Source organism: Oryza brachyantha, chromosome 8, assembly GCF_000231095.2.
Source record: "Oryza brachyantha chromosome 8, ObraRS2, whole genome shotgun sequence".
Classification (NCBI taxonomy): domain Eukaryota; kingdom Viridiplantae; phylum Streptophyta; class Magnoliopsida; order Poales; family Poaceae; genus Oryza; species Oryza brachyantha.
Window position 1 is genome coordinate 13655663 of NC_023170.2, and position 24955 is coordinate 13680617.

Consider the following 24955-nt stretch of genomic DNA (forward strand, 5'->3'; position numbering starts at 1 on the left):
CAACATTGTGGTCGTGTGTGTGGAACACAATTTGAATTTTTGATATTGTGTTAGTTTATTCTTTATGTGTACTTCCTCTTTTTTATGTTATAAGATTTTATATGTTTGCTTAGATTCATTTATATATTAATGTATATGTTGTATATATGTGTATCTAGCTATAGATTCATTAGCACACAAAAAAATCTAGGCGATATCAAAAAGTTTTATAATATGAACAAAAAAGAATATAACATACTTGGAAGTTATAGGCCGCTATAGTTATCGTCACCACGAGATGCAGGAGCATACTACCGTAGACATCTAGATTGACGGTGGTTCGGAGATGGCTTCGGAATGGCTTCGGAATCAATTGAGTAGAGGCAAACAATACTTGAGTTATCCAAATCCGACGATTACTCTACCGAATCGATGACCGGGGAATCAACTCAATCCTCGTCCATCTTTAGAGCTTGCCTTACTCATCGCTACAACAGACTCTTAGAGTAGAGGTTGTCCTTGTCTTACTGGTCATTGTCGTCTTGCCTCACCGTCCTCAGCATCTACAACAGTATCGAGTGGTGGTGACACCGCCGACCTGCGGCGTTGGACCTTACTGGCCTGCTCCTTTACTAACACCTAACTTCGACAGCAAACGATGCTGAACTATAGGTGGCCATACGACCTACCCAATCCACCATGCCCAAGCATGGCCGGACTCGAGCAGAATTTTGTCGGCCCGGCATGGCCCAATCAACACACCGGGTCATGCCGTGCCAACCCACCCAACCTGGCATGGCCGGACTCAAGCCGAATTCCATTGGGCCAATATAGCCCAATCAACACACCGGGTCATGTCGTGCCGGCCCACAGGCTGCAACTAACGCCCAGGCACGATCCAATTACACCCGGGCCGGCTCGAAGGCATGATGGCTCATTATACTTATTCAATAAAAAAGTCTATTTCCTCCCTCGTCTCTTTGGACTGGGTGGCCTCACCTCTTTGGAATGCGTGAATAAGTCTATTTTTGGTCCCTACTCTTTGGGTTGTGGATTGTATGGCTAGAATAAGTTATTTTGCAGACATCTCTTTTTGACTAAGTCTTATATGATTAAATTAAGTTTATTTTAGATCATATAATATTTTTTTTATCCTACTAGTTAAACCAGGCCATCCCATCGTGCCAAGGCATTGGCCCAACGGTCAGGCCAGGCCAACACGGCCCGATCGCCGTCATGTTGTGCCGTGCCTGGGCCGGGCCATCAGGCCTTATGGCCATCTCCTGAACCCGCCGGCGTATGGAAGGCCAACAAACCTCCACCATAATAGTGCTCTCTGTTAAAGCGGCATCGGGAAGATGCATATGCCCCAAAACCACCAACAGTCACGGAGTCACCACACGGCCACACCCGCCAGCTCGTCCGTCCACGTTCTCAACCCAGATAACCAAACGCCACCGCGCGCAGTTAACCACGCTCCTCAGATTGATCAGTGACTTCTCTATTTAATCTCCGCGACGTGCGAGAAACCGCCGTGGGAACGAACGAGGCAATGGCGTCTGGGTCATCCGGTTCCGGCGCCGCCGCCGACCTCACCGTCCTCGTCGACGACTTCTACTTCTCTGTGCTCTCCCACGGCCGGAACGATGGGGACATCGACGACGACGAGCTCTTTCCGATATCCGACGAGAAGTACGCCTCCGAGCTGCAGCTCCAGGAGGTGATAATGTCGTCGTCCGCCGTCGTCGTGGCAGACGCGGACGCGGCCAGCTCCTCTCGTCGGCCTATGAGGCCCGTCATTGAGGGCCAGGACGTGGTCGTCAAAGGCAACTACTCGTACGCTGCGTCGTCGTCTCGGTCGTCGACCTCGACCCCCTCCGCGGCCGCCGCGGCGGCGACGCTCGTGTTCTGCAAGATCTGCATGGACTCCGTGCCGCCGTCCGACGCGCACCGCGCGTGCCGTGGGTGCGAGCACGCCTTCTGCGCCGACTGTCTCGCCGGCTACATCGGCGCCAAGATCCAGGACAGGATCGCCGACGTCAGGTGCCCCGAGGAGCGGTGCCGCGGCGTGCTCGACCCGGAGCTCTGCCAGGGCATCATCCCACGCGAGGTGTTCGAGCGGTGGGGCGCGGCGCTATGCGAGGCCATGGTGCTCGTCGCCAGGCGGGCCTACTGCCCCTTCAGGGACTGCTCGGCGATGATGCTGGACGACGCCGACGGCGGCGGGGACGCCATCACGGAGTCGGAGTGCCCGAGCTGCAGGCGCCTCTTCTGCGCGCGCTGCGCCGTGCCGTGGCACGTCGGCCTCGACTGCGCGGCGTACAAGAAGCTCGGGAAGGGGGACAGGGGCAAGGAGGACCTGCTGCTGCTGCAGATGGCCGAAGGGAGGAGGTGTAAGAGGTGCCCCAAGTGCAAGTACTTCGTGGAGAAGTCGCAAGGTTGCCTCCACATTACCTGCAGGTGATGCATCATTTCATCATTTCCTATATGATTCTTCAAGATTTCAAGAGTAACAATTGAGTATGATTAATTTGATCGCCATTTTTCTTTTGCAGGTGTGGCTTTGAGTTCTGCTATGGCTGTGGAGGGAAGTGGGGTGCTACTCATTCTAGTTGCAGCACATCATAAGATGCGAAAATTGGGTCTCTCACTACTCTTGTTTGTAACGCATGGATTAATTTCGCGAGTATCTCAACAAATTTAAAGATTTTATGGAAATTTAGCGGTTCAATTTCTGGGGAGTGCTTACTTATTATCTTGTTTTCGGTTTGGAGTAAAAATGAAGGATCAAGTTACAAGGAATCAATTGATTTTTGGAATTGAAGCATAGGAAAGCCAAAGTAAATTTTATATTTGTATAAGCTGTTTTGAGAAAAAACATACTAGAAAATTTCACATCCACTCAAACCTATTGAAAAAAATTATATGCATTGATTTTGTGCATGTGTATATATCCTTCCTCCAAAGAGAACAAGCCCCCATGTATCCTAATGTTGTGTTCTGAAAGAATCACTCTCCTCATTCTTCCTCATTGCCGATGTCCTTAGAAAACATATGCATGTAAATGTGCACATCAGGAAACATGCAAATCTCCTAGATTGCACTAATCTTGTCACAGGTAATAACACGGGATTTGTACGTGAACTAATTTCTTTGGACATTTCCAGTTATGTTAAGTTATATCCCTTCTGATTACATTCTACAACAAAGTTTGTTCGTGGATTCATTATCCAACTAAAAATCACATCTTTTTTATATAATTATATGAAATACGCACAGGAACGTCGGATATGCCAAACAAAAATTCCCATCTTATTTGAACATTGAGAACAATAATACTCCCTCCATCCAAAATGATGGTCGTCTTACGGAAAAACGAAAATCCTGAATTGATCGTCGCATTTGAGTTGAATGAGTGTCTTCACTTGGGAGCCATGCAGACGTTTCCTTGGTTTCCGCTGAAAATTAATGCGTTGCTGTTGGCCGATCTCATGCATGTAAACCACCAAGAACATGCAGTTTTGTTGCAATAGGCATGCAACATGCATGCAAAAGCACAACGCAACCCTGCAGAACACGAAGCGATAGAGCACCCATATCGATGAGGCTTTTATATCTGATGACCGAAGTTTTGCTATCCCTTGGTCTCTGTGTGCTACACTTATACGACGATCATTTTAGAATGGAGGGAGTATGACATAGTTGGGCACCTCAAATCCTTCAAAAAAAAACCCGAAAAAATGGCCCCTCCCTCCCTCTATCTCCTGTTCATGTGGTTGTCGATCCCATCCTACCGAGGACTTGTGGCAGGGGCGTTAAGTTATGAGCATGGTTAGGATAATATGATATTCTCTCTCTTTTTTAATTTGTTTTTTTATATTCTCTTATGCTGGAGCGACCCGTTTTGTAATTGTTCATCCTTATGATCCTATCCATGTTGCATGCGTCATTCAGCATATGTGTAGTGGAACCTGAATTCTTTCTCCTAATTGAATGATGTTCAGATATTTTTGCCCATTCGAAAAAAAGTACTAAACTAGAGTTCAAGCTTCAACCCCGAGATAAGAAACTATTTCGGCGGTGATTTTTGTAGGGTTTTCGATTATTCTGTGAATAAATGGCCGAAACTGAAATTTTGAACCCTGGCCAAAACTCGTGCATTTCCTTATCTAGTACAGCCAGAATAATATTTGTGCACCCGAAATTCTACATAAGAGATCAGTCTGGTGTATGGCTAATTCTAATCACGAAAATGCGCCTCATTCATTTCTTAAATTATTGTTTTATAGTACAAGAATACGGAACAAGCACGAAGCCACGATTCACGAACACGTCCTGGGAAACAGAAGCGCGCAATAGGCGAACTCTTCGACTCCCAACTAAACCAAATACAAAAAACAATAAACCAAATACAATAAACAATAAACCAAATACAAAAAACAATAAATCAACCAAATCCCACGTTCGAAGCGTCAGCTCGATCGGATTTCCGAAAGAGAAGATAAAGAGGTTTCTCATCTGTTTCTGTACCCATCACTCCACTTCGATCTCAACCGCATTTTCAGCAGCAAAAAAGGGGGAAAAAAACTTCTCTTGTTTAACCTCCCCGCCTCCCGGCGCGCCACGGCAATGGCGGATGCCGCGCGAAACCGGCTGCAGCACCCGACCTGCGGCATCTGCATGGAGCCCATGCCGCCCTCGGAGGCGCACCGCGGGGGCGGCGGCTGCGCGCACGCCTTCTGCCGCGCGTGCCTCGCGGGCCACGTCCGCGCCAAGGTCGAGGCCGGCAGCGGCGGCGCGGTGAGGTGCCCCGACGCGTCCTGCGGCGGCGCGCTCGACCCGGAGCTCTGCCGCGGCGCGCTCCCAGGGGACGTGTTCGAGCGGTGGTGCGCGGCGCTCTGCGAGGCCATGTTCCTCGGCGCGCGGCGGACGTACTGCCCGTTCCCGGGCTGCTCCGAGATGATGGTGGCCGACGACGACGAGTGCGGCGGGCAGGAGTGCGTGACGCAGTCGGAGTGCCAGTCGTGCAGGCGGCTCTTCTGCGCGCGGTGCGGCGTGCCGTGGCACGCCGGCGTGAGCTGCGCCGAGTTCGAGCGGCTCGGCGTGGGGGAGCGCGGGCGGGAGGACCTGCTGCTGGTGGAGGCCGCGCGGAACGGCAAGTGGAAGCGCTGCCCGCGGTGCAGGTTCTACGTCGAGAAGTCCGACGGCTGCCTCCACATCACATGCAGGTTCGTCATCTCTGATCGAGACTTGTCACTCGTCAATCTCTGCACCTGCGTAGTAAGCAGCACGAATTCACTCAAGTGATTAGTCTCGTGTATACTATGTTCGTTGCAAAACATAAATATTTTTAGATTCTTTCACATAGATTAAGATGTTAAGACATTCTTTTATTTATTTTAGTGATCCGGTTTTAGATTTTTGTATTGATTAAATTATCTTTCTAAGCATATGATTGGATTTGAAAATGTTTATATTTGAGACGGAGAGATTAGTAATGCGCATTTGTGTTTTGATCAACCATGCCAGGTGCGGCTGAGTTCTGCTATGGATGTGGGACTGCGTGGCAGTTGATACATGATGGCTGCTCTGGATGAGAGATGGTAGCGCGGCGCTTGGTGATGATGAGATTGTCGTTGCACATTTATCTCTCTTGGACAATGCAGGGTAGTACTTGGAAGTTGGAACTCGTTTAGCTTTTGTGATCACTTGAACTCGCTGATGAAACACAGGTTTTCTTCGTGGCTTTCTTTACACAAACTTTCGCTGATGAAATCATTGTAGAATGAAAGTCTGAAAATCCCCTGATGAAACAATTGCGTGGAACTCTACTTCCTAATTGCACCATCTTCCGCTGATTCTTACGAGGGACAAGCATCATGTAATTCAGGTAAAAAAAAAAGAAACTGCGAGCTCCAAATGAGGCAGTGAACAACATCATGTCAAAACTTTGGCCACTAAAAACGCCACTACGTGGCAATTGGTTCAAGCGCTCCACGTAGGAGCAAGCCTCCAACCATGCATTGATGCATCCTCCGCTGCAGAGGCCACAAAGATCATTGACCTCGTTATGCATCGTTTCGATCTGCTTGTCTCTGGAGGCAGCAGAGAGGATAGAGAAGGGAACACGGCCATTGCTTGATTATATTCATCGGTTAGGCTGGCTAGCTTCGCTGCCGGGGCAGCTTCATTCACCGCGGTTGAGCTCGACCCAGAACGTCTACTCGGGCAACGTTGTTTGGGTCAGAGAGGATGCGGTGGTCGGGAGAGGAGTGGTGCGCTAGCGGCGTGTAGGCAGGTGGAGGCAAAGGAGCCACGAGAAGAAAGAAACAACAGTAGGTAAAGAGTGAGGTGAGGATGGTGTTATACTCCCTCCATATTCTTATATATGACACCGTTGACTTTTAGTATTATGTTTGACCATTCGTCTTATTCAAAATTTATATCCAAATATGTAAAATTATAATGCATACTTAAAGTTCCTATAATAATAAATCATATTATAACAAAATAATTAATAATTATATAATTTTTTGAATAAGACGAATGGTCAAACGTGAACTTGAAAGTCAACGGCGTCATATAAAAAAATATGGAGGGGGTACGATTTAAGGGTATTTACTATAAAATTGTATAGTTACATATACATCATAAAAATACAAATGGCTGATATAAAAAACTAGGATACTTGCACAGTGCGAGTAGATTTTCTTTGTTGTATCACTATCCTAATTCCTACTTAACATGTTCACGACACTCGCATAAATGGCTTTAGCAACCCTACTTAGAGATAGCACTGGGCACGTACCCAATAGGTTTTCACACCCCATACCCACACCCGTTGAAACTAAATCTGTCCATTAAAATACCCCTATCCGCTCGCGGGTGCAAACTTCCCCCATACCCGCACGGGTGACGTGTACCATTGGGGACCCATACCCATTTTATGTATTATAATTGTGCACAATAATAAGATATACGTTGCAGTTAAATGCTTAGATTATAATTTTAAAATTTAGGATTCGAAAGCAGATAAGGCTATGAAATAAAATTAACGAACAAGCAATGCATCCACATTGCAAAATCAATAATTATAAGATGATAATTCAAATAGTGCAAAACACATTAAGACATGTCCAAACTCCAGGCAACAACATGGGTATTTTGAACCCATGGGTAAATGGGTTCGGTATCAGGAGAACGTATTAGCACCCGTCATACCTATTGGGTGAAGGTTTTGCTTATTAACATATCCGTTGATATGATATTTGGAATGTACTCGTCTTCTAATAGAGTTAAAACCCAATAGATTTCGGGTCCCGAGACCCTGTTGCCATATCTAATCCTACTTATTTCTACCCCTGATTCATTTGGTAAAGAAAGAGAAATTCTCCACCTGATTCAGATTTGGGCCCACCTAGGCTCTACGTACATCTCACCCAATTTAGCACGGGCTAGCGAGCTATCTTGATTCGGGCACGCTGGGTTGGGCCGAAATGGCGAAGACAGCATTCCCCTCCCCCCTGGCTCCCCACCCAACTCATCCGTGTCAGGTCCACATCAAACCACCCCCACACTTTCACATGCTCCCTCCCCCAGAAACATTCCCCAGAAAACGCTAGTCGGTCAGGAGAGAAGGCCGCCACTATTGTTCACGGTCGACGACGGCGAGTCGGCAACGCAAACAAGAATACTACACGATGGCGACGAGGCCGAAACGGCGGTGAAACGCCACGGGTTTTACACGCCAAATCTACCCCGTTTTCCTTCTTTTTTTTTTGGTTGTCTTTGCGGTGGTTCACCCTGTCTAGTAGTATCCCGCGCCCGTGACGAGCGTACGTACGTGCGTACACGGACTGACGAACACATGGGAACAAGCGGTTAATCCAAGGTCCAAACACGCGCTGGCCCACTACGCGTCGGCCCATCCCACCCCCGCGTCCCCTCTCCGCTCCGCTCCGCTCCTCCCGTCCCCTGCCCACCGCCACGGCCACGCACGCACGGCCACCACGCCGCATCACCACCAGTCCACTGTCCACCACCACCACCCCACCCCGTGTCCGCGGCCTCTTTACCAGAGCAGCCGCTGCGCTGCGCTGCTCGCTTTGCGCTTTCCCCTCTCCATCCCACTCTCCCGGATCCGGCATTGCGCCATGGCGTCGTCGGCGTCCCGCCATCTCCTCCCCCTCCTCCTGCTGCTGCTGCTGGTTGTGGCCGTGGGAGGCGTGTTCGGTGGTGGGGGTGGGGGTGGAGGGGAGAGGACGTTCATCGTGCGGGTGGATGCGGACGCGAAGCCGTCGGCGTTCCCGACCCACGCGCACTGGTACGAGGCGGCGGTGATGACGGCGGCGGCGTCGGGGGGCGGAGGGGAGTGGCGGGAGGGCGGCCCGCTGATCCACACCTACTCCGCCGCCTTCCACGGCTTCTCCGCGCGGATGTCGCCTGCTGCGGGCTCGGCGCTTGCGGCGGCTCCTGGGGTGGCGGCGGTTGTGCCGGAGCGAGTCCGCCACCTCGCCACCACGCGCTCCCCGCAGTTCCTTGGGCTGCTGTCGTCCCCGCCGTCGGCGCTGCTCGCGGACTCCGACTTCGGAGCCGACCTCGTCATCGCCATCATCGACACCGGCATCTCGCCCACCCACCGAAGCTTCCACGACCGCGGGCTTGGTCCGGTGCCGCCCAAGTGGCGCGGGGTGTGCTCGTCGGGGCCCGGATTTCCCCCCAACTCCTGCAACCGCAAGCTCGTCGGCGCGCGGTTCTTTTCCGCCGGGTACGAGGCCACCTCCGGCCGCATGAACGAGACGGCGGAGGTCAGGTCGCCGCTCGACACAGATGGGCACGGGACGCACACGGCCTCCGTCGCCGCCGGCCGCTACGTGTTCCCGGCGTCCACCCTCGGCTACGCGCGCGGCGTGGCCGCCGGTATGGCGCCCAAGGCACGCCTCGCGGCGTACAAGGTGTGCTGGGTCGGCGGCTGCTTCGACTCCGACATCCTCGCGGCATTCGACGCCGCCGTTGCTGATGGCGTCGATGTCGTGTCCCTCAGCGTCGGTGGTGTCGTCGTGCCGTACTACCTTGACGCCATTGCCATTGGGGCATTCGGCGCGACCGAGGCTGGGATTGTAGTTTCGGCTTCGGCCGGCAATGGCGGCCCCGGTGGGCTCACGGTGACCAATGTGGCTCCCTGGATGGCCACGGTAGGCGCTGGGTCCATGGACCGCGCCTTTCCGGCCAACGTGCGGCTCGGCAACGGCCAAGTACTCGACGGTGTCAGCGTGTACGGCGGACCAGCGCTCCAATCCGGCAAGATGTATGAGCTTGTATATGCCGGAGCAAGCAGTGGAGCTGCCTCATCTGCGGCTGATGGCTACTCGGCGTCCATGTGTCTCGACGGCTCCCTCGACCCCGCTGCGGTGCGTGGTAAGATCGTGGTGTGCGACCGCGGCGTGAACTCGCGCGCCGCCAAGGGCGACGTGGTTCACCGCGCGGGCGGCGTCGGGATGGTGCTCGCCAATGGGCTGTTCGACGGCGAGGGCCTCGTTGCCGACTGCCACGTTCTGCCAGCCACAGCCGTCGGGGCGGCCGCCGGCGAGAGGCTTCGTAAGTACATTGGGTCGTCCACGCGGCAGGCGCCGGCCACCGGCACCATCTTGTTCGAAGGCACCCACCTCGGCGTGCACCCGGCGCCCGTGGTGGCCGCGTTCTCGGCGCGCGGCCCGAATCCCCAATCCCCGGAGATACTCAAACCGGACCTGATTGCTCCCGGCCTGAACATCCTCGCCGCATGGCCCAGCGGCGTCGGTCCGGCCGGCATCCCCTCTGATGGCCGCCGCACTGAATTCAACATCCTCTCGGGCACATCCATGGCTTGCCCACACGTCTCCGGCCTCGCCGCATTGCTCAAGGCGGCGCATCCTACCTGGAGCCCCGCGGCGATCAAGTCAGCGCTCATGACCACCGCCTACATCAAGGACAACAGCAACGGCACCATGGTGGACGAGTCCACGGGCGTCGTGGCCGACGTGTTCGACTTCGGCGCTGGGCACGTTGACCCGATGCGCGCCATGGACCCTGGTCTCGTCTACGACATCACCCCCGCGGACTACGTCAACTTCCTCTGCAACCTGAACTACACCGAGCAGAACATCCGGGCGATCACCCGGCGGCCGGCGGACTGCCGCGGCGCGCGCCGGGCGGGGCACGCCGGGAACCTTAACTACCCGTCCTTGTCCGCCACGTTCGTCGCGGACGGCACCAGGGCGACGATGAAGACCCACTTCATCCGGACGGTGACCAACGTCGGCGGCAGGCGGGCGGCGTACCGCGCGACTGTCAGGGCGCCCGAGGGGTGCACGGTGACCGTCCAGCCGCGGCAGCTGGCGTTCCGGCGCGACGGGCAGAAGCTGAGCTTCACCGTGCGGGTGGAGGCCGCGGCGCCCGCCAAGAAGATGGAGCCCGGGAGCTCGCAGGTGAGGAGCGGCGCGGTGACGTGGAGCGACGGGAGGCACACCGTGAACACCCCAGTCGTCGTGACAGTGCAAGCGCCGCTGCAGTAATAAGACCAAAGGAAAAACGAAAAAAAGTTCCCCGTGCCGACGCCGATTAGAGCGAGGCGAACACCATCTCAGTGTTGTTCTCCAGTGAGTGAGACATTGCTCCTTGGACCATAATAATGGTATTATTAGTATCCACTAGCGGTAGTATTAGTATTTATTATACATATGTATAAGCTTAAGCTATACTTGAACTCTAGCTCAGGGTTCTCTAATCTTCTGCTGTTCTACCTCCCTACTCCCTAATCTCGATCTTCTTTTCCTTTCTTCCTGAAGAATGCGGCATGCCATTATGTGGCTTCGCAGTGGTACTAGAGTTTGAGGGTTTTCAAGAGGTTTATGATGTGTGTAAAGAGGCAAGGAGTTGATATGATATAAATCATCTCATCTAAATGCTGCTACTCGTATCAAATATCACATGGTCCTCACCTGAGCCTCACATGGACGTGTGAGACTCGAGTGACAAATTGGCCCAGCGTGTGTACTTGCTAGTGTACTACCTGGAGCAAGCATAACTGCCTTCAATTCAACCTACCCTCCTGCCTCTGAAATTTTTGTGAGGAGATGGAGGGAAAGCCAAGCCAGGCCAAAGGTGGCTACCACGGCAATACTCCTATAGCAAAGCAACGCGACTCGTCATCCTCATCATCATCGTCGTACGCGGCGTGGCTTTTCCGAAAGGGCCTCCTCCTGCACTGTGTGGGAGCAATTACGTGGCATCAATGGCAGCGAAAGGGTGGGGGCAAAAGCTGGTGCAGTCCGGAGACCAAAAAGCGAAGCTTGTGCCTACGCCACAGAACATGCTGCTAAGCCCCGTTTATTTGGCAAAATTTTTTCACAAAAACATCACATCGAATCTTTGTACACCTAAATAAAACATTAAATATACATGGACATTAAAACTAATTACACAGTTATGTGAAAAATCGTGAGACGAATCTTTTAAGCCTAATTGGGACGTGATTAGCCATACATGCTATAGTAACCAACATGTACTAATGACGGATTAATTAGACTCAAAAGATTCGTCTCGCGGTTTCTAGACGAAATCTAAAATTTATTTTGTAATTAGAGTACGTTTAATATTTTAAATGGGTGTCCACAAATTTGATTTAATGTTTTTGCAAAAACTTTTTCCAAACTAAACGGGGCTAAGTTATTGCAGTGCTCGGGACAGGATTACAGAAAGGAACCCGTCCCTTTGGCGTTGGTTAGGGCCGGCATTCGGGTAGCATGGTTTATTCGGTTCAATCTATTTGGTTTTTTTAATATTTTGGTTTTTGAATATTGAAAATCAAAATTTACACTAAAAAATTATTAACCAAATCTAAATAATCGAATTATTTTGGTTCTGTTATTTTATTTTGATACTGAAAAATTATTAACCGAATCAAAATAATCGAATTATTTTGGTTCGGTTATTTTGATCATTGGTTAAAAACCGAAATTATTAACAGATCTTCATAAGATTAATCGTTATAGTTTCATCGATAAAGTGACAAACTGACAATAATAAGTTCAATACACCATGCACAGGCATCGGATCTCTATAGTTGACTTTTCTCTGCAACCGCTATTGACATGTGGGCCCAGGAGGCGCTGGGCCCACATATCAGCGACGATGCTCTCTGCAGTCAACTGCAGAGGGATCCCAATCCAATAGACTAATCGATATAGACTCACGGAAGGAGACCGAGGAGTGGAGGTCGCATCGCATATTCACACTTGCCTATTGGATTAGGCTAGGCCGCAACCTACAGAATACAGACTAGCGAGATGTTAGTTTGGTTAATTTGGTGATTTCGATTTTCTAAAAATAAAAACCGATAAAAAACCAAAAACCGGGCTATTTATTCAAAACCGATTTAAAAACCAAAATAACCGCATAAATCGATTATTTTGGTTCGGTTTCGGTTATCATGTTCGGTTTTCGGTGAATTTGTCCAGCCCTACGTGGCTAGTGGCCATACAGAGACTTGCGTGAGGGTGATGCTGGTTTGGTTTACCTGGGATAATTAGAGATGCTATAATAATTAACGCAGGTGAACACTAAAAATTACCATATTTATATTTATGTTTATCTAGAGAATAGAGAATAGAGCAGAGGAGATTGAAGAAAAACGATTACAAATTTACAAGTAGCTATAACATAGTCGGTAAGACTTCCACCCATCTTTTTCTTACACATGCTTTTACTTATAAAGCAAAATTTGAATTTTCAATCTTAGATGTGAAGTAGATTTTAGATATTTTTCAGCATTGGTTTTTAGATTATTAATAATATATATATATAAGTTATATTCATAAATTATTTTTCGTTTATAAATATGTTGTGAAAAAGCCAAACATATGTAAAAGGTGGGTGAGATATTAATAAGATACACCCACATCTTTCCGCATACACTTATAAGTCAAAATTTAAATTTTCAACCTTAAATTTATAGTTGATTTTCTTTTCACCAAAATTAATTTCCCAGTCTAGGCTTTTAGGATAACTAAGAATGTGCATATAACATTTTTATTCACAAATTATTTTTTGTTTGTAAATATATCACTTGATTTTTTTTTGATAAAACATCCAAACAATCTCATAGATTTTTATGTCTACTATATATATAAGTTAACCACGAAAACATTTTTGAAGCTAGCACCCAATTCTTCAATTCACCTTGCTCTTGACATGCCTCTAGTACAATCTGATGGGTGTAGAATAATGCTTGTTGACTTGATTTGACTACAAGTACAGAGTACAGACCATAGCTAGTGGATCAGTGTACTGGTACTAACTACAGTTGTACTAGGAGATTGCAATGCGTGGGATTCCCTACGCCTCGTTCTCCATGCTACTAGTCGCAAACAAATCAGAATTTGCTGCTGGGTTTTGTTGTTCGACCACACGCAGGCACGCACTCGTGGTCTTGGGCAATGGACACGCGATGCATACAGAAAAACGTATTTTCTGTGTACCGGTGATACCCCTACGTTCGGCGTTTTGTTGTTGGTTTATTTGTAATGCATCATCGTAGCTAATCAAAGACAACTGATAAGCAAGCATTGTTGTGACGTTAGAGCATCCTAATAATTTATCTATCCCTCTGTCTTAAAAATAGAAGATAAAAGATATCGGTTAAGCTCTAGCAAAACATCTATCTTATTCTTTATTTTTAGATGTCATCTATATTCAGAGAGATACTCTGTTTTCTCTTCCTACTCCAAATAAATATGAAGGATATCATATATGAATAAAGTATAAAACTATTTTAGATGATCATCCAAAGATATGGATGATCAAATTTAGTTGATAAATTGGGATGTTTCTTAGCCAACAGCCGAGCCGCTTCTAATTCCCGTGACACCCACGCCCCAAGTCGCTTAATTCCGTCCACATGCAGGGCAACACGTACCTGTTCTTAGTGCCTTGAGTACATACATACTGTAACTAACTCCACTCCTAACACATGTGTGCCCACGTTACCAACACGCTAATGTATCAATTGAAAGGCGTGGGTACATGGGACTCAAAGCGTGCACTTTGTAGATAGTGAAAGGCAGCCAGGGTTTCCCAGCGACTCACGGTTATCAAGCAGTAACCATGAAAAATCATGATAATTAATTAAGTTCGTATTTCAAACATTATTGGAAGTAAAATTTGAACTCCATGAGGTAATTCATGGGGGTAAGCTACAGGTATTGGCTAACCGCCTAGCCGTGACGTATTGGAGTTGAAAAAAAAAACAATGTAAGACGTAGTAATACTTTATTACATCTGTTACACATTATAGGGTATTTTGACCAAATTTATATGGATACTAATGTATCCGGATGATTGGACACATATATAAAATTGATACTTTCATTTACAGATAAATATAGATAGAGCCAAAAATATCTGATAGTGTAAAACAGACGAAGTAAAAAAAAAAGATATTACATATATATTTAGAAACATAATGCAATATTGCATTATTTTGGTATAAATTTTGCTTTATTTTATCCACTTGACATAAAGTATAAATCATGTCCCAATGACACAAACCATCTCATTTTCATTATTATATGTTTTCCAATTTCAGTGGAGCTCTAAATATAAGCTAAATTTTGTTATTTATACACTTTGTATATCAAATGACAATAAAAAATAGGTAATACTTGTAGGAATTTTTAAAGACTTTTAAATCTTTATTAAAACATGAATTGAAATGAAATTTACCAACCCCTACTTACATTTACCCTTTTCGATCCCGGGCGGTAGGGTGAACCATGCAGGCGGCTACATGCAAAAGATAAATATAGTACAAGGTTCATATAGACAATTGTGCCCTAGGGGTTTCTATCTTAGGCCATTCATACTAGATTTGCGTGGCGCGTGGCCTCGGACCGCCACATAAGACAGTGTAGCACTCGGCTTTTCATTGAGCATGGTGATGAACCGGCTACGGTTGCACGTTGCATGAATTCGGCTCCCTGACGTGTTGTATGGGGCATGTGCGGGAGAAAATCTGCAGGAACAGCCCTCCTGCGCGGGAGATATTGCCCCAATCGGCCGCGAGCTCCTCCAGGTTCTCCACACCATCGGTGTGTTGAGGTGGCGGTGTGGGTCATCGGCTTCTCCAACCATTGGTGTCTCGAGGTGGACAAACTTGGTTACACAACAACAACGGCCTCCTTCGGTTCGGTCCACACAACAATGCTCGAAGAGTCTAAGCAGCCACTTGCAGATGTTTGGGACGAAGAGGGTAAATCTGAAGGGGGTTACCATCCTGCCAGCAACTAGTGGCTTCCACTTCGATGAGCTTTCCTCCTACAACGACGGAATCCCTCTCTAGCTACCATCCAGCACAAAGCGGAGTAGGGCGCCTCCCTCCATGCGTCCATTCCTCCACACCGTCTTCTGCCCGCTGCGAAGACTCATATGGCAGGCGTTGTCATCGTTGCATGATCCGTGCTAGGTCGTTGGCCTTGCACAGGCCGCACATGGGGTCGCCGTCGGCGTTGTACGCACGGAGTCAAGGTCACTGTACGTCTGTACGCACTTCTCTCTCCAGCTCGAGGATAGCTCGGTAATTTGGAGCTGAGGCTGATGGGCTGAGACCACCCCGCTTTCAGTCTTGTATCCTGAAATGTGGTCTTTAGACTTTCTTGGGCCACCTTCAAGCTCTCCTGCATTATGGGCCCTGTGGCCAACATGTGGTCTGGGCTTACATGACACACGGGTGATTGCCCCCACTGTGAATGACGTTAAAACTTGCTTGGTTTGAAGGATCTTTCTACGTACGAAAGTAGGAAAACAAAAAATAAGTTTGAGCGAAAGTAAAATTTTCTATGTTCTCTTTACAACTTATGAGAAAAAATCGTTTAATTTTTCTATACTTTATTTCTACCAACCGAATGATAAATTAATTCTTAAAAATTCAAATCCTTTTATATTTCCCACAAGCCGAACAAACATTTAAAAGGAAAAAAACAAAATTGTGGCTTGCAACTCGTCGCCGTCTTCTATCATTCCTTTAAACACTTACTCCTAGTTGTTATGGAACTTGTCTGTATACTGTTCTCATCTCTTTTTATCCCTCTTAGATATTCATAATAATCATGCCGAGATCGAAATACAAGAGGCCAAATTCGGGAGAAGGGCCAGTGAGCCCGGGTATGCAGCCCATTATAACTGAGATGGACCGAGCCAAAAGGCTTCCCTACGGCCCATGTTAGTTAGGCCGGAACAGGGCTGCAACACGCAGGCGGGTCATATTAGTTGGGCCGTAACGGGGCTGCTTCATATATACGTGCGGGCCATGATTGCGTGGCCCAGTATGCTGAGGCATGCTCATCGAAATGCGTTATGCTTGAGACTTGAGAGATGCACTAACCCTTTGCATTACATTCTCTCTTTTTTTTCGTTAATTTGTTGGATTGCTTCTTGTTTTTATTAAAATTTCGGTGTTTTAAACATTTTTTTTGTTTTTTAATTGATGTATCTTTGCATAATGGACAGGTTAGCAGTTTCGAGTTGTTTGGCAGATTCATGTTTGCACTTCATTGATGTATCAAATTGTGCATGCCTGCAAGCACGTTTCATGTACATGGATTGGTCACCACCAACGCGGAACGGCGTTGTGGCTTGGGTTGGGTGAGGTTAGCTAAACAAACTTTTGGGTTGGGTTGGATTGACGGTTCTGCTATAATTGCTCCTGAATTTGGTTGGGTTTGGGTTGGATTAAGATCCATTAGCTGGGAGACCGGTTCAAAGGGCCTATCATTTCCAAACTTGGTATGGTAGCAATCTAAACATGTCTCAAATATTATACCCTATTATACCATGCCAAGATTTTTCCCGAATATTTTACCCTACCAATGGTAATATTTGATATTTTTTCTAGAAACTTCATATATCACTCAATAAAAAAGGTTGCTTAGTAAAAGTTAAAGTCAAACAAAAAGTCAGTATAGTGTCTCCTATTAAATGATTTATGATGGGGATGGGATGAGGAGAAATTTAACTGTGAGGTGAGTCATGGGCCGGATTAATAGTACTCCGTCCATAGTGATACTATTTTTCGAGAAGTTTTAAATCCTAGAGTGGTAAGTTTTTCGGGACCGAGGAAGCACTTGTGATCGATGTACGCGCTTAATCACCTTACCAAAAAAAAAAGTTGCTTTTTCCGACAGGAATTATACCCGCTACACTTCATGACATCACGGCCAGTGAAAACTCTATGGACCTGAGAAAAGAACCCGATGAATCTGAAATAGGTTTCATCTAGATTAATTGCCTCGTTTAGGTCATTCGGTTTGATGAAAAAACATCGTCGATCATTCACGCACACCCTTCATGCAAAAGTCATGTGCTCCCATGGAGCACTAGTGCTGTGCAGCTCAGCAGTGGCAGCAGCCGGCCAGCCACTCACCGGATGCGAGAGGCGGAGCGGAGTCGATCTATTCGGAAGGTGGCAAACGGCGGAAATTCCTGCGTGCGCGAGGTGCGCTCCGCTCGCAGGGTTAATGACAATGTATGGTTCGTTCGCGGCGCCACACATAATTTGCCTACGCTACGTCCATGTACGTCCTGGCAAACCTTACTTTAAACTGGATTAGATAAACACCAATAATATAACTAACTATTGGAGCAGCTTGAAAAATTGATGCATTATCTTCTAGCTAATTTAATACTCCCTCTGAGAAATGTAAGGCTTCTATAAATAAATCTAATTAAATAAATAATGGTCCAGATTCATTCTTATAATATATTGTATTTAAGAACAGAGCCTGAAGCATGATTATGCCGCTAATTAATATATATCACTTATATTATTTATTGGACTATACGTATTTTAACTAACTATAAATCTATAATATTTTTTCCTCTATGATCTATATATAGAGAGGGGAACGAATCTGATGTAAAATTTGATGCGGCAACTATGTTAGAGCAATATCAGTACAAGAGCTAACTACTAGCGCCAAAATCTTTCTATATGCTATCATATATAATAGTTACATATAAACATATTTATGATACATCATCAATGTATGGTCTACCTGTCATACATATAATATCTTAGAGCTTGTGCTACCGCTGATCGTAAATCTGTAGCTCGTTTTTCTTCTATCTACTTTTTCTCTTTTCTCCATATAAGTATAAATATGATGTGATAATTTTTAAAATCTGCTACATACAGTGATCCGTTTCTTTTAAAACGTAGTGCTCATCGAACCATGTTTCAAAAGAAAATAAATTAGTGTTGTGATATTGCAGCAGGACTCCTCGAACCAAGCTGATCGACGATCATTTGAAAATAAGGTGATAATGGTGCACGTCTAAATATCTGGCTACTATTTTACGTACTCCAAAAATGTGTGTGCAGCCTTCCTGGGCCAGTGCCCTGTCGGCTAGCTTAGCCTGATGGTCCACCCAAGTGCGGTGCCTGCCAGCGTTTTATGCGTACGTGCGCACACAGTTTTGTGGGAGGAGACTGCGTGCGCATTGCAGATGTGAGGGCGAATTACAACATGTGTGCACGTAATTAAACGTAGTGGCTGGTGATCGGCGAATGCTGACACGGCAAAAGTAAATGCCCTGCCAAACTCTGGCCTAGTGGAGCAATTATATTATTTCCTCCGTCATAATTTAGCTGTATTTATAAATTTAAGTTTTCATCGTTTAACTGTTCATCTTATTTTATAAAATATAAAAGAAGTCACACAATATATTGGTATTCATGTTTTTAATCTGATAATAATAAAAATAATAATCATAAAACTTTTTTAAATAAAATGACATGAACAACCATAGACATTGTAACATTTTTTTTTTCATGGGACACAACTAGTACGTACACATTCGTGCATTTGCTTGCAGCAACTTGCACACGCATTGTACGTCCACCCGATCCTCGGGATCTACTTAACTCTATAGGTATTATATATAATTGTAGACTCGTGCATTCGTTCATTTGCTTAGAGCAGCTTGCACGCGCGTATTGAGCGTCAATCCGGGCCTCCGGCCCTACGAGTCTATATAGCTCTTATCAATATCATATACTCCTAAATTCACAGGCTTGTGCATATGCATAGTCTCTTTATTTTAAAATAAGAGTGAAGTGCACTAGCTGTCTCTAAACTTATGAGTACGTGTTATCTAGGTTCCTGAACTCTTAAAATACATTTTTGAATCCCTGAACTTGTCCGGAGATGTCATATAGGTCCAAAGAGGCTCCGACCCACTCCATCTGCTGACGTGGCATGCCACGGTGGCGTCTACGTGTTGGTGGTGCCATGTGGGTCCCACATGTCAGTATCTCTCTCCTCCTTATTCTTTTTTCTCCTTCTCGTAGACGACACCATGACATGTCAACGTCAGCGGATGGAGTGGGTCGGAGCCCGTTGGACCTATATGACATCTCCCGACAAATTCGGCGACCCAAAATTAATGCATTTTGAGAGTTCAGGGACCTAGATAACACATACACATAAGTTTAGAGACCGTTGGTGCACTTCACTCTTAAAATAATAAACCACCAGTCCTAAATTTGATTATTTTGAACAGGAGAAAATGTGAAGCACATGATGATCAATCGACTAACTTAGGCCTTGTTTAGTTCCTAAATTTTTTTTCTAAAAACATCACATCGAATTTTTGGACACCTAAATAAATCATTAAACATAAATGAACCAAAAAAACTAATTGCACAGTTATGTAAGAAATCTTGAGACGAATCTTTTGAGCCTAATTAGTCCATGATTAGTCATGAGTGCTACAGTAACCAACATGTGTTAATGACGGATTAATTAGGCTCAAAACATTCGTCTCGCAGTTTCTAGGCTAGCCGTGAAATTCGTTTTTTCATCCATGTCCGAAAACCCCTTCCGACGCCCAATCAAACATTTGATGTGACACTTATCCTAAAAATTTTCTCAATCTAAACACCACCTTAAACAGTCTAATGGCGTTATTATATAGGTCTAACTAGGCCTTATGGTGGGTCTTAGGCTGGTCCTACCAAAATATAGCACGATATTTAGAGTGTACTGAGTATGTACCAAGAAGAGGTGTTAAGTTGGACCCACATTTCAATACAATACTATTTACAGTTATAGTCACCAATTTTATCTACTATCGGAGCTTACCTTTCCCCATAGGCCGCGCTCGTCAGTGGATAGGAGGTGGGTTAGTTATCCGGCGTAGAAAACGTAGTAATAAATTAGTACATGATTAATTAATTATTAATTATTAAAAAAAATAAAATAGATTAATCTGATTTTTTAAACAACTTTCCTATAGAAATTTTTTGTAAAAAATACACCGTTTAGCAGTTCGAAAAATATACACGTGGAAAATGAGGGGAGTTAGATATCTTGCTGCTGCCTGTGCCGAACGCGCCCCTAGTCACACAACACCAAACGAAACGAGAGAGGTCTCTCTGGACATGGGCAGATCCTATCGTGAGTGCGGTGGGCTCTCAAGTCCCACTACCTAATTAAAACTATGACGGCCCTATTAAAACAAACATATAATTTTATATCAAATATTAATAAAAAGATGCTAATGCAATAGACATATTTAACATGAGAGCGGTTGGAGGATCGAGCCCCTATTGTCACGTTAAAACCATGGGAGCCTTTACTAAGACTTTTCTAAAATTTTATGCCAGAAATAAATGAGAAGAAGCTAAAACTCTATCTAATTTATTCATATGTCTTAGCATAGCTGGTTTGATCCGATATTGGCTAAAGCTCTCTTTAATTTATTCAAACCATTTAACATACATTTTAATTAACTAGATCCGTCACCGCTCTCAATGGGTGAGTCCGGTCAGTAACAGGGGTGGCCCCATGGACACGCACAGACCCAACGATAGAGGAGGCTCTGGTGCTCGTGGGAGGAGGAGGTGGCGGCGGTGCTCACTAGAGGAAATAGCAGCGCTCGTGAGAGGAGGAGGCCAAGATGGCAGTGGCAACGACAGTGACTTACGGGAGGAGGCCGTGGCAGACACGGCGACGTCTCGCATGGATCTGCATCGGCATTGGTGGATCTAGAATGGGGTGGTAGGGACTCGAGTTTCCGCTGTTCTTTTAAAGTCATGAGAGTCCTATTAAGATTATCAAAATCTTATGATACTCACTACGTTTCATAGCGTAATATGTTTGATTTTTTTTAATATTTAATCATTTGTCTTATTTAAAAAATTATAGAAATATTATTTATTTTGTTTGTGACTTACTTGGACGACTTGTCGTTTTTTATATTTATACTAAATTTTTAAATAAGATAAATAGTTAAACATGTATTAAAAAATTAATGACGTTAAATATTTAGGATAGAGGTAGTGCATGCTATTGTCGCTACGATTTTAGTACTTCACGCTACGCAAATACACACGAGTTTTTGATGCTTTAATTAGTTTCGGACAAGTCTCGCTTCTCGGTATGATCTCGACGCCTACGAACCGACACACAAATACACATGTAGCTAGCAATCTCCGCAGTCCAGCAGAGCGGTACAATTTTTTTAATAAAAAAACTCATGTATTTTATTTCAGTACTCTTCGGTGAAAATCCTAAGTATTTCTAAAATTCAAATCCTATATCAAATATAAATATTTTTTTACTATTCATATTAATGCGGATCCCATCGAGAACATTTTAGGTCTTCCTATTTTCACCGTCTTTTCGTTTCAACTTTTGCTTATAAACCAAAATTTAAATTTTTAGTTTAAATTTGAAGTTGATTTTGCGGTTTTTTATCGTTGTTTATTTTTCAGCCTTGGATTCTAGATCCTTAGAAAATATATATAAATATTTTATTCATAAATTATTTTTAATACGTAAATATGCCGTTTACCTTTTTATCGTAAAGCCGAACAATCACCCCTTTACACCCTACACTTACACTCATTTAGGACCTGTACAACAATGAGTTAACTGTCTATATCCATATCAAATTAATCATTAATTCTATGTGTCATCGTTAACTCAACAAAAACTTGGACATCGTATCTTCGTTCATCTATTGTTTAGACACGTGCTCTCAAATTCCATGCAATATTTTCAAGAGAAAAACATCATGCATCGATTACATGTAACAAATACAGTCTATTTAGTATTATACAGATAAGCAAGCAGACTATCCATTGTATAACTTATTTGTTTAGCTGTTTATGTATATCAAATAGATAATGGGTTATCTATTCTGTTGTACGTGCCTTTATAAACAGGCATGACATTGTCATCTTTTTTAACCATATTGCCCTTTTAGAAACCTAAATAGTTCTATATGACGCATTGATCGGACCAAACCCAGTTTAGAGCAAGTTCAATAGTATAGCTAACTACTAGCTCCAATTCATCTAGAGTCAATCTAATAGCCAATTCATACAATAGTTACCTATAAAACATTAGTACATGGTCCCACATGTCATACAAACACTGTGTCTTGAAGTCCGTATGCAGCTGACTACAAATTAGTAGCTCACATTTCTTATCTCTACTTTTATCTCTTTAAAATATACTTATAGCTAGCTTATATTCTGCTATTGTACTTGCTATTAAGAGAGAACACCTCGGGAAGGGGGGAAATTATGGTAATCTTCGTATTTTGTAAAATAGAACCTAAGAAACGGAAAGAACCACAGCAGTTTGAGCCTTGGTTGACTACACGTAGAGGCTTGTTGATCTGCTACCATCGGCCATAGCGAAAGAACACAGGCAGCTACTGTTAAAATCGAGAAGTATACACAGATCGAACTAGGGTATGGTTGCATCATCATTAGATTGGGTATTTTTAATTGCATACCCTCTCTATGCAACCGAATATAATTTTGGGTACTACTTCGATCACTTTAATCACTAGCTTGCATGTCTATTCATAGCCTCTGCATTAAAATTTTATCTGTGCTACAATTTCCACTTAGCTATTTAACTAGTAAATACCGGCGAAGATGAAAGAAGAGAAGCCGTAATTGGGAGTATGTTTTGGGATTAAGAAATTACCCTATCGAGAAGAGGAATAGTTTTTTATTACAGACGAGAAGCTTGGTTTATTAAAGATTTTTTATTTTTAATACATATTTAATGATATAAATGATAGAATTAATTTTAATAAACGTGATAATCTATATTAGAAATGTGAACAATGAATTTTATATATAACTTTTTAAAAACCACATTGTTTAACAGTTAAAAATTAAGTACGTTTAAAAACCATGATAAAACTGAGAATAGTATAAAGAAAAGAAAACTTGAGTAAGTAGCTTGCTGACTTCATAAATCATAAATTTGCCCTGGATCGACATGCCGACTGGTGATCGATGCCACCACAAAGCTAGCTAGCAGGCGTGACCAAATTCGTATGCCTCTCTCTCTATCAAGCTTCGCTGTTTACGAGTGACCACACAAGCGAACACTAGTACTAGCTAGCTACCGCTACGGTAGCAATCAGTACTAGCCCCTCTGTTAATATATATATATAGTCTTCCTACCGTATAAAGACTGATAATATATTAAATTCCAATAAAATAATAAATAAATATATTTAGATTTAATAAAATAGAGAACAAATGGATTGAAATTTTATAAAAAAAGAACCATTGAGTCATGATAGTTTTGAATAGATAAATATGATGTACGTTAAAAATAAAATCTTACAGAACAAGTAGCAAACAACCCTATCACTGCTATTTTTTCATTTTTATATACTTTTTAATCTTAAATTTAGAATAATTTTAAATTTGTTTATTAAATTTTATTTTGTAAAGTTGACTTTTAATATAAGAAAATATATATAAAAGTTTTATTCGAAAATTATTTTTCGTCGTAAAAAAACCAAAATCTTACGGCTATCTGAGCGTCCGACCGCGCGCAGGCGGCCGGGAAAACGCCGCGCCGCTCGTACGAAAAACGCTAATAGTGCTAAAAGAACCCACACCGCACGTACGGCCACACGGCCGGCTGGATGGATGGGGGCGGGGCCGACGCGCGCGGCTGTACCCGTTTGCGTTGCGTACGACGCCAGTTTGCAACTTGCGAGCGGAGGCAGCGGGAATGCGGGATGGCGTGCAGCGGCGAGCAGGTAGCGGGCCAACCGCTAGGCAGGCTGCCAGCCAGCCGAGCCGCTGGCAACGCGGCGCGGGCGACCTGGACGGCTCTTCCACCTCGACGCGGACGACGCAGGCTTTTCTCCGTCGTGTCGTATCCGGCCCTTCCTGCCTGCCTGCCTGCCTGCGTCCTACCGAGGCAGCATGTAGCATCCGTCAGGTTGCTCGCTCGCTCGCGCCCACAGGGTCGCGACGGTGACGGTGACATTTCCGTCCCACGGATGTACCGCGTCGGCAGGGCTAGAAATGGCCGCCGTCGCAACTTGTTAGTACGATGCACAACAGGGCACAGGCACAAAATGCAGGTCGCTACATGAAAGGCCTTATCACCATCCAAAGTTTTAGTACTGCGATGGGGAGTTTAGCTAATTGCTTTTCTGTTTTGGATTACTCCCCCGTTTCTGTATATTTGGCAATCAGGAGCAATACAAAACTCCCAAGGCGAAGAAAATGTCTATTTATTGAAATGACTAAAATACCCTTAGGTTATATTATTATTCTGTTCCAGTTGGAAAACATGAAGTGTTTTTTATAAAAAATAATACCATTTAAATGTAAAATAGTAAAAATAAATGTTGGATATCAAAACATGTAAAAATAGAGCCAAGTTAACGGAAGACTTATCGACATCTATCTGCTTTATCTGCTTGATGAGGGTCGATCGACATAGCCTAGTTCGATAGGACCTCTCGAGATAGAGAAACAAATCGCTAAACTAACCACATTCAATAGGACTGGCGTTGAGAAAGTCTACAATTAGGTGTGAGTCTTATCGAACTCCCTCAGTTCGACAGGCCCTGATATTCATCTTGTGTGCGATACGCCCCATGTCGACTG

The 24955-nt window shown here is 45.0% G+C and overlaps 3 protein-coding genes across 3 annotated transcripts; all 3 read left to right on the forward strand.

The window, feature by feature from the left end:
- Positions 1-1497: 1497 nt before the first annotated feature.
- LOC102702122 (probable E3 ubiquitin-protein ligase RNF217) lies at positions 1498-3001 on the forward strand. Its single transcript, XM_040527133.1, has 2 exons — positions 1498-2439; positions 2535-3001. The coding sequence occupies exons 1-2, from the start codon at positions 1532-1534 to the stop codon at positions 2605-2607; spliced, it is 981 nt and encodes a 326-aa protein (XP_040383067.1). The 5' UTR covers positions 1498-1531; the 3' UTR covers positions 2608-3001.
- A 1425-nt stretch (positions 3002-4426) lies between these two features.
- Positions 4427-5848, forward strand: LOC121055197 (probable E3 ubiquitin-protein ligase ARI9). The gene is made up of 2 exons (XM_040527124.1): positions 4427-5207; positions 5509-5848. Exons 1-2 carry the CDS (start codon positions 4609-4611, stop codon positions 5516-5518), a joined length of 609 nt encoding a protein of 202 aa, XP_040383058.1. The 5' UTR covers positions 4427-4608; the 3' UTR covers positions 5519-5848.
- A 2251-nt stretch (positions 5849-8099) lies between these two features.
- Positions 8100-10917, forward strand: LOC102713112 (subtilisin-like protease SBT1.5). The gene has a single exon (XM_040526548.1). The coding sequence runs from the start codon at positions 8133-8135 to the stop codon at positions 10530-10532; it is 2400 nt and encodes a 799-aa protein (XP_040382482.1). The 5' UTR covers positions 8100-8132; the 3' UTR covers positions 10533-10917.
- The last annotated feature ends 14038 nt before the right edge of the window (positions 10918-24955 follow it).

What these genes read in the sequence shown, in the direction of transcription:
- LOC121055197 (XM_040527124.1), top strand. Translation starts at nt 4,609, where the DNA reads ATGGCGGATGCCGCGCGAAACCGGCTGCAGCACCCGACCTGCGGCATC.
- LOC102713112 (XM_040526548.1), top strand. Translation starts at nt 8,133, where the DNA reads ATGGCGTCGTCGGCGTCCCGCCATCTCCTCCCCCTCCTCCTGCTGCTG.
- LOC102702122 (XM_040527133.1), top strand. Translation starts at nt 1,532, where the DNA reads ATGGCGTCTGGGTCATCCGGTTCCGGCGCCGCCGCCGACCTCACCGTC. An exon ending in TGCCTCCACATTACCTGCAG is followed by an intron (nt 2,440 to 2,534) that starts GTGATGCATCAT and finishes TTTCTTTTGCAG; the next exon opens with GTGTGGCTTTGAGTTCTGCT.